Source organism: Triticum urartu, chromosome 4A, assembly GCF_056163025.1.
Source record: "Triticum urartu cultivar PI428250 chromosome 4A, HENAU_Tu73, whole genome shotgun sequence".
Taxonomy (NCBI): domain Eukaryota; kingdom Viridiplantae; phylum Streptophyta; class Magnoliopsida; order Poales; family Poaceae; genus Triticum; species Triticum urartu.
The window spans coordinates 581,609,265-581,618,686 of record NC_141876.1 but is presented as its reverse complement, the minus strand read 5'-3'; the positions used below and the strand labels follow the sequence as shown (position 1 = coordinate 581,618,686).

General features: G+C 44.6%; 1 protein-coding gene and 1 pseudogene across 1 annotated transcript; one reads left to right on the top strand and one right to left on the bottom strand.

Annotated features, from left to right (window-relative positions):
- Positions 1-1,025: 1,025 nt before the first annotated feature.
- LOC147976811 (uncharacterized) lies at positions 1,026-8,870 on the top strand. The gene is made up of 3 exons (XM_087519855.1): positions 1,026-2,347; positions 2,974-3,179; positions 8,800-8,870. The coding sequence occupies exons 1-3, from the start codon at positions 1,032-1,034 to the stop codon at positions 8,868-8,870; spliced, it is 1,593 nt and encodes a 530-aa protein (XP_087375981.1). The 5' UTR covers positions 1,026-1,031.
- LOC125554911 (phosphoinositide phosphatase SAC2-like) lies at positions 4,856-8,676 on the bottom strand (annotated as a pseudogene).
- Positions 8,871-9,422: the final 552 nt, after the last annotated feature.

Here is a 9,422-nt window from a genome sequence, read left to right as displayed (position 1 = left end):
CCTTGTAGCGAGGTGCACGAGCACACCCGCCGCCGTGCTCGTCGATTGTGACCACGCCGAACGGGATACGCCGGCCACTGGCCTTGGGCTTGTAGCCACTGCTTGTATCATGGTGCACGAGCACACCCGCGGCCGAGCTTGCATGCCGTGCATTGGCACTTTGACCGCTTATTCCCCTCATTGCCTGGGGAGCTCTCATGTGTGCTCAGGGAAGAGACCAAACGAGAATAGGGGCGTGACCGTGATGGTATGGAATTCGTTTTGTGATCATGTACGATCGAGGATTTGCACACAGACACAAAAAGGGCAGATATATGATTTTCTTTGGAGTAGAAACAGCATGTCAGATTTCGATGGGTTGGCAGGCTAGAATAATTGTATTGGGCCTAGCTAGTGGTCTCCACCAGACTTCGTTGTGCCTGCCGAGAGGCCTGAATAATTCGGTCCGGCCTAACAAACAGTAGGCGAAACCTAATCCTAGCGGACTACGGATGAAACAAACGCGAACCACGCTAGCGAACCTATTAAGAAAAATAGATCGATCCAGACTAAATGTATGCAGATCTAAAAAAGTCTTCGTCCTTTAATATTAGGTAAAGATAAAGATAAAAATGTAAAACTTGGTTTAGTATTTTTCCTTCTTGTATTGTGGCAAAATAAGTAATAATAAGGCAGGTGTTTCCTTTCTCAAGAAAAGAAGAAGCGAATTTTGTGCAAAATAGTCTCTCCATTTCTAAATATAAGTTTTTTTTAGAGATTTCACTATAAACTACATACGAAGCAAAATAAGTGAATCTACACTTTAAATATGTCTATATACGTCCGTATGTAGTTTGTAGTGGAATGTCTAAAAAGACTTATATTTAGGACAAGGGAGTAGAAAACAAACTTCCTTTCTTTCGTTTTTTTTTATCTTTCGCGTTTTTAGTAACGGCAATTTACGGTGTGGATCCAAAATCTCCAATGTCGTCGATTCCACCATTCCCCACAAGACAACACACTCAAACACCGATCCAGACCTAGCAAGTACCATGGGAGCAGCTCTATCGCGCCGCCTAGCAACCACCGTGTGCGCCTCGCCGCCGGCGCTCCCCAACGAGCTCATCGAAGAGATCCTTTTCCGCCTCCCGCCCGACGACCCGGCCTGCCTCCTCCGTGCCTCCCTCATCTGCAAGGCCTGGAGCCACACCGCCTCCCGCCCTGGATTCCGACGTCGCCTCCACAAGCACCACGGGGCAGCCCCCGTGCTCGGCTTCCTCCACGACTGGGACGACGAGCGCATCCCCCACTTCGTCCCCACCGCCGCCCCCTCCTTCTCCCTGGCCGCGCCGGACTGGCGCTCCTGGCGGGCCATCGACTGCCGCCATGGCCGCGCCCTCTTCCGCTCCAAGGACTCCTGGGAGCTCCTCGTGTGGGAGCCAATCACGGGCGCCCAGCAGCGCCTAGCGCTGCCCCCGGCGTTCGAGATCTTCTCGCCGGGCTATGCCGTCTTCTGCGCGGCCGATGGGTGCGACCACCGCGACTGCCTCGGGGGCCCTTTCGGCGTGGCCTTCGTCTTCTGCATCGAGGACGAAGATGCTGACGACGAGAAGTATGCCACATCGGTGCGCGTATACTCGTCGGAGCATGGAACCTGGGGCCAACTGATCTCGATGCGCAGCGAGTTCATGATAAGCTTTGAAAATTCTTCCAGCGGCTTGCTCATTGGGAGATCCCTACTCTACTTCTTGTCCGACGGTGGGTCGATCCTGGAGTGCGATTTAGCAAGGCATGGCTTGACTGAGTTTGACGCACCAAACCACGAGTCTGGTAGCAATGCAGAGAGATTTACTCTCATGGTGTCAGAGGACGGTGGACTGGGTCTTTGTGAAGAACTGGATGTGCGTCTCAAACTGTGGACAAGGGAGGTGAGTGACCGCACTGATGCACGATGGGTACTGAACCGGGTAATCGACTTGCATAATTTGCTCCCAAAAGGTACTCGGGTGAATGCAGAAACTAGACTGATCGTGTTGGGGTTTGCCGAGGGAGCGAATGTCATTTTCGCTAACACGTTTTCTGGGCTCTTCACAATCGAGCTACAGTCGGACCGGGTGAAGAAGGTGTGTCATAATCGTCGCTCCTGTAATTTGATTCCAATTGTCAGCTTCTACACTCTTGTGGACCGTGGCGAATACCAGGATCTGCTATCGTCGATCCCTAGTCAGGAGGTAGGTGATGTGGAGGGGGGAGAGGAGGTGAAAACAGAAGATGAGGCACATCAACTGCTTGACAAGGGGTCCAATACTATGAAGGAGTGGTGCTTTGTCGACACCTTTGAACGTCTCAGCCATGACCTCAATACCGGGTGAGCTAGCTCTACTCTGCAACGCCACACCTATTTTGAGCTATGCTCAAACATTTCTATTGGTGACATTGTTGAAAGTATTTTTTAGGATCACTTGTTGGTTTCCATGTGTCCTTAGTTGCTTTGGGCCCTTTGAGTTATGTGGTTTGCGACATGAGTTAAGATCGGCATAACTTGTTCTACGACGAGGTGGTTGGCAAGCCGTGTTTACCTTTCTTTCGTTCGTCCGTGAGCCCGACTGTGTGTTTTGTGTTTGAGGGGTTCAGTGATAGGAATACACGAGAGTTATTACCTGGCATCTTTTGTCATGATATGCGTATTGTGAAGAGCATTTAATCAAACTGCAATTATTGGACTGGTACGTGTTATCCTATTTGAGAAGAGTTATTGTAAATACCACATCGACGTGTTGTTTATTTGTATGTCTCCCTATAATTGTACTTCATAGTATGTGCAAACACTAGCTGGTTCTTAGAAACGGAACTCAACAGAAAATAGTTAGCACCCGAGGTCATTAAAATGGATGACGAGATAATTTTAGTTGCGCTACAAAAGTTTCATTGCCTTTTTTCATTTATAACCTTAACAACTATATACTGAAAAATTATGCCTTTGTTTTCACGAAGGGTTCCATGTCAAGGAGAAGGTGCTCCAGAGGGTTCTAGCGCACTCAACACACATGGATGTGCCTTGCTATCCAAAGATTCTTTGGGCGATGTTCCCAAGAGTTCACCAAATGAAGAATTGGTGAAGGGTACAACCAACATAGATGATGATGGTAGCTCGATGATCTTATGCAGCAATGTTGAGGGCGCTTCACCTTCGGAGAAAGGTGAGTCTAAATAATGCACTTTATCTCATTGTCCCTTAAAAAAGACCATTGTTCATGCCGGGGCTACAACATTATGTTGTGAACTGCATTATTTCTGCTGAGGTTTGCATTGTTCTCTAGGCTTTGTATAAACCTAGAAGGTGTCATGAGCCTTCGTTGCGCCTGTTTGTTTTGATAGAATCTGGTATTTTCTTATGGGTTTATACTTTTCCTTTTTGGTTGAAATTATTGGCCGATCTGATTGAATGTGGTTATTGATGGGCATTTGTTATTCGTTCCTTGTGCCTGAGGCATGCAGGAGCTGAAGATATGTATCTCTACTTTGGGAGACATATTAAGCGGGCTCGCTGGCATGGTATATGGTCAACTAAGAACCATCACATCATGAGCTCTAATCCCCGAGAACCCGACTAACTATATGGAAAAAACGTTCCGGTCGGGCTGTGGCGCCACCCACAACGTGAACAACGAACGCTTGGACTGCCACAGATAGGAAATTAAAACTAGGCAGCCAAATCCAGCCAAAGCATTTTGCCATGTGGTATGAGAAAACATTTAAGAACGGGCTATGGCGCCACTCACAACGTGAACAGCGAACCCATGGACAACCACAAATTGGAACAGTCAGTGCCAACCAAAGCATTTTGTCGTGTAGTGCGTCCGGTTGGTCGTCCTACCTCTTACCGAATAAGCAAAGAGAAACTCGTCAACGCAAAGCAATGCAAAAGAAACAGGAAACTCAGGCCGCATCATTCATAAGCCCCATAGAGCATGTAGTTATTTCACCTGTATGAAATGATTTCTCAAAGATTTTGTTGAATTACTGAATCCACACTTTTAACGTGGCATTGCAATTCACTCTAGACAGTTATATTACCCACATACAATGATGGCCATGGACTCCTGCATGTGTGTTTGGACTTGGAAGATGGAACTCAATAGAATCTATCTCTTGATCAATCACACAATCATTCTGTAGGGGACCATTTAATTTTTTTACTAGTGGTTGTTATTCAAATTTGTAATATAGATAGTAGGCGACATTGCAGAAGTCAATAGGATTTATAATATGCTTGTTTTATTAGTTACATAATAATTTCAACATGCATGCCTTATGTCAGCTTCTTTCCTTGTAATTATAAGTTATACAGTACATATATACTACTTATCTAGCCATTTTCATTTGTCTTGCCATTGGTCACTTCATTTTTTTTCTTGCAGTTAACTAAGTCGTGTACTTGTACTGGGTAGGTTTGCCGCGAAAGTTACTTTTTTAGCAATCATGTGCTACAAATTTATGCAACAATGTGAATATCCAATGGTTATCTGTTGTGTGCTAGGGTTAGGGGGTATTTATTGATTGGTGACAACTTTTTGAGAAATAATACATGGACCAAGAAGTGAGAACCACAATGACATTTTTGTTAGAGGCAGTTGTATTGTTGTAGGGACACATATTGGCCTTCAGCCCATGGAATGAGGGAATGGATCAAGTTACTATATTTAACAATTTCTACTTTGAAATAATGTGCCGGGTGTAGTGCTTAAACCTTTTAAGTAATAATTAAACCACCCTTTATAAAAAAAATGCTACATTGATATATTGTCTGATTGAAGTCAAGAGCAGTGTTCAAGTAAAAGCTAATTGTGTACAGAATATGTTGGACAGCAGCTCATCAAGCAATGTTGCTGTTAATGAAAGAGCAGCACCTTCCAGTTTCTTCACTTAAAGTTCGTTGACGGCCGTTATTGTAATGCTGATCCGAGTCCAACTTCCACCGAGGAGGTCCGCCTTGTTGAGGCTGGAAATGACCCAAGAACCTGCGTTTTAAGAAAACACCACACATAAATCTTGTGTGAAATAATATTAGACCTATGTCGGCTTTTTTCGATTGGTTTTGTGAGCGTGATTTTTGCAGACATGAAGAAGCTCACACATTTATAGCATCCTGCTTCTCAGGATCTGTGTAGCCATTATTGTAGTAACGATGAAGAATTCAAAGGAACTCCTAGGATTGGGTTGCTGCCTTCCACTGCCCTCTTTGCTCACAGAAGATCTGTGGCCTGTTAGGGCAACTCTAACCGATCCCCAATAACCTGTTAGAGGAGTAAAAATCCGGTTTTCCTCCTCTAACCGGGACCAAGCCGATCCGCAATACTCCATGGTGGAGGATAAATTATCATGAGCCGCCTTGGCCGCCCCTATTTTTACTCCACCGCTCAGCGGCCGAGTAAAAATACGCCATTTCTCCTCTTCATCCCCGCCTCCTCTGCCTCTTCTCCTCCCCAATCCCTACCGTCGGCGACTCTCCCCGCTGTTCCCCGATGCCCCATCCTCCCAATGGCCGGATCCCATTGCCGCCACTTCTCGCTCCCGATCTGCAATGCAGATCCGTGCCACCATACCTGTGTTTCGTCTTCAAGTGGCACGTCCTCAAGCTGCCACCTCCCCGCCGATGCCGCCTCCGCCCGCCGCATCACTGACTTCCCCGACCTCACTCCATCGTGGCAACCATAGAGGAAATACCTTGGCGTCCACCGGCGAGCGTGTGGGACGTGGGTGGTGAGATCACTGACCGGGAGACCCACAAGAGGAAGTCGATCGGGTCATTACACATGGCGGAGCTCGCCGCCATGGAATATGAACGATGGCAGGTGCGGTTCCCCGACGTGAAGGCTCGGCTCAAATTCCCATGGGGGACATCGCTCGCCTACCTCGTCCCACCACAGCCGGGGGTGGTGGATGCGGCGACGTCTCAGGAGGACTCGGAGGCGTGGGAGCTCATCACAGTAGAGGCTGCCGCTGAGGAGTACATAGCGGACCTCCGCTGCCAGTACCCCGAGCTCGTGTAGGCCGAGCGGGCGGTCAATGGTGAGTTCATCGTCATCTCCGACGACGAGGAGCAAGGCGGCGATGGCGGCGGCAAGGAGGAGAAGGAGTTCGACGTTGAGGAGGGGCGGTGCATCTTCACCGGCTCCGCGATGAAGGCACCGGCCTGAACCCAATGGGCGGTGATTGGATCGACCTCTACCATGGCGATGATGATGAATAGTAGTTTAGTTTAGGGTTTAAGTTTAAATTTTGATTGTCAAGACAATGTGTTCGGCTAGGTTGAAGGTATACAAATTTCGGTTGAGACTAGGTTGAACTTTGCAAATTTGATTTTTACTCCATTAAATTAAGGAGTTCGGCTAGGTCCGAGCAAAGCTTAGTGGAGTAGAACGGTTAGAGTTTCCCTTACAATGGAAGATTTACACTGAGCATTCAAAATACCAAGTTGGATTTGTGTTGACTACTGAATTGACTGCCTACCAACAAATCATTCTGAAATAAAGATATTCAAGATTACAACAGCAAACACTTAAAATAAAACTCAACTATCGGCCTTTTGTCAAAAACTATAATCAGTAAGAAATGCCTACTATTTTGGTCACAAAAATTTCAGATATAAACACTCAAGCTTTACATTTTCAGAAAATACACTCAAGGTGCTTGGGTGGCAGATGTGCTCGCCCTGTTAACAACCTCTACTGGTAAACTTGTTTCCAAAGAGCAAAGCTGCATGTACCAATTGATTTAGGAAGTTCATTTTATCATAGGAAGACCTGTTAGAGCAAACGTTTGATATTTGGTATCAACTGTCCTGGTACGCCTGACCTTTGCTAAATTCACAAGTATGACAGACCTGACCCTTGATAGTAGCTAGCAACTGCTCTTTCAGAGTCCTATCTTCAGGTGACAGGTGGCCTTAATGTTTATTTGACTTAAATGTGTGGCTAAATAGCCGAACACAATAGCAGGGAGGGGAAAGTAGATGTACATATCAAATGATAGAAAAGGGAAGAGCGATGCGGCAATTAGAAGTTTAGAACTACTCGGGGAAATTAGAACTACTCCAAAGGTTGTAAAGAATACATTAAAATAGTAGTACACAACTGCACACCTTCCAGGGTATGGATACAAAGTTTTAGTTCAAAAAAGCGCCATTTCAAGATTTGTGTTATGCAGATTATGTTACTCGGGACGGGAGTGACAGATATAACAAGATGCTAACCTTGCTGTGAGCAGCAGAACCTACATACTGGATGGTTAATGTCTCACCCATCCTTTAATAGAAATCCATCAGATCATCGGCCGAAGGAGAATGCTGTTCAATTTTAGGTTCTTCAGTGACCTTCAACACTTGAAGTTCACGCCCTAAAGCAGCTAATCCATATGCAAACCGCGTGACATTTATTCTGTCTAAGCAGTCTATGCAGTTTGTCCCGAGGACACCTGTCTGTAGTAAAAGAGGTACCATTGTAGCTGCACAAAAATCATCATTGCTGTTGATGTGACATGACTTGGTAACACCCCATTGTCCACTATAAAACATGTATAAGATTACCATTAGTACTGCCAGCAGCAAGTCCATTACTTGCACATTAGGCTATTTGTTTCCTTTGGGGTTAGTAGTTTCCATTCATCTGCATTAGACTACATATTTGTTTTAGATATGCATTTCAAAATCAAGTCTTCTACAGTGGTAAGCAAGTCCCTGCCAATCATCTCTTATCTGGCCAGCTGTAATACATCTTTTCCTCTCCAAATCAGTGCTCTCCTTTCACGTGGCCATGTTCTCCTCTCATACGAATGTTTAACCCTGTTGTGAACTAACACTGACCACATATATTATTAAAGACTATTTTAAAACAAATAAAATTGGATGTTTTTTCTGTGTCAAATCTATACAACAATTTAGATATATGGCCAAACATTAAGAAAATATTGTTTTTTATTTGCTGGAGGGGCTCATTTCATGTAATTGTAAAGTCGAACTTATCGATTCTTAAGCAATTGCCTCTTCCTAAGTAGGTATACAAATTACTTTGAAGCATCCAAAGGTTTTGATGATGTAGTTATCTCACAATGGATGACGTCCGTTAGTTCCATCCAACACATCTGATGCTACCTTGTTTAACAGTTCAAGCAGATTGGTGCCTTCCCTACAGATGTCATGTAGATTAATATATCATTAGTATGTACTTCACGCATAACCAACAGGTTCTTACAGGGGCAAGCTCAGATAGAATATCCTCTTGTAGTCCACAACTGATTTTACTGTAGATAGCAAGGATTATCAGAGAAGTCTTGAGATCTGCAAATACATAACGGACTAACGGTACAGAACTTACACGTGATTTCTGGCCTATTATAAAGCCTTGAAGTTTCCTGAAGTCTTGATCCTCTAAATTCTTCTTCTAATTCTTGCTTTGCTTTATTCCTCACAGGGATCCTCTTTATGTAGACCTAACAATCTGAGCTGAGTAACAAATTGTGGATCTTATCCGTAGTTGGCTTAAGGCCCAAGTTAAGAGATATATTCCTAATTTAAATGATAAACTTCCTAGCTGAGAGATCAAGGTGATATTCTCCTAATTTGTTGCTCGGTGGATCATGTACTAGACATACATAACATTATCAGTGTTACGAAGGCAACTTGATTGTGTATTCCATGTCCATACATAGCTATGATGATAATTGTTTCTATTATGTTCTCACAAGCAATGCTCACTGAAGACTGAACTGTATCAGATTGCTGTCCGCAAGTTAACAGTACCTCCTTTGCTTGTTCTTCAGATCTGAAAGAGCAAATTCCGAAACAAAAGCAAGAGGAGGAGAGGAAGGGTCAACACAAAGAAAAGAAGTGAAGAAGGTAATGCAACAGTTTGTGTATATTACTGCCTGCGCTTACTATCAGTTTTTGTTCCACATGAGACTTGCTGTCAACTGTACAATGTGCTGTGAAAATCAGTAGAATTCATAATGACTGGATATAAAATGGTTTCAGAAAGCGCAGGCTGGCCGGAGTGAACCTGAGATCATTGAACCTGATGTTGCATGCTGCCATATGATCTGTTTCGGAGGGTTTTGCATGTAGAACTGAATGCTACATTAGGTGAATTGTCTGTCTGTCTGAACTTTATCTTTCTGTCCTTCGTCCGTGTGTATCGAATCTTGCCTGGATCTCAAGATAGCGCCAGAGGAAACTCTATAATGCATGCTGCAGGGTGAGCTTTTTGGAACAAAATGACTGTAAGCTTAATGATGGAACGTAAACTGAATGGTTACCTTGTTGTAAGTTGGCCATCATCTGTGAAACATTTCATCTTTGAGAAATTTGGATAACTATAGCCCACATGTTGCATCAGCTTCTATGAAACAATTGGCGGTTGCTCGTTTATTCTACTCTTGCTGTTTGA

Coding starts and splice junctions, on each gene's coding strand:
- LOC147976811 (XM_087519855.1), top strand. CDS start 1,032: ATGGGAGCAGCTCTATCGCGCCGCCTAGCAACCACCGTGTGCGCCTCG. Junction 2,348..2,973: donor AGCCATGACCTCAATACCGG/GTGAGCTAGCTC, acceptor GTTTTCACGAAG/GGTTCCATGTCAAGGAGAAG. Junction 3,180..8,799: donor CGCTTCACCTTCGGAGAAAG/GTGAGTCTAAAT, acceptor CTTGTTCTTCAG/ATCTGAAAGAGCAAATTCCG.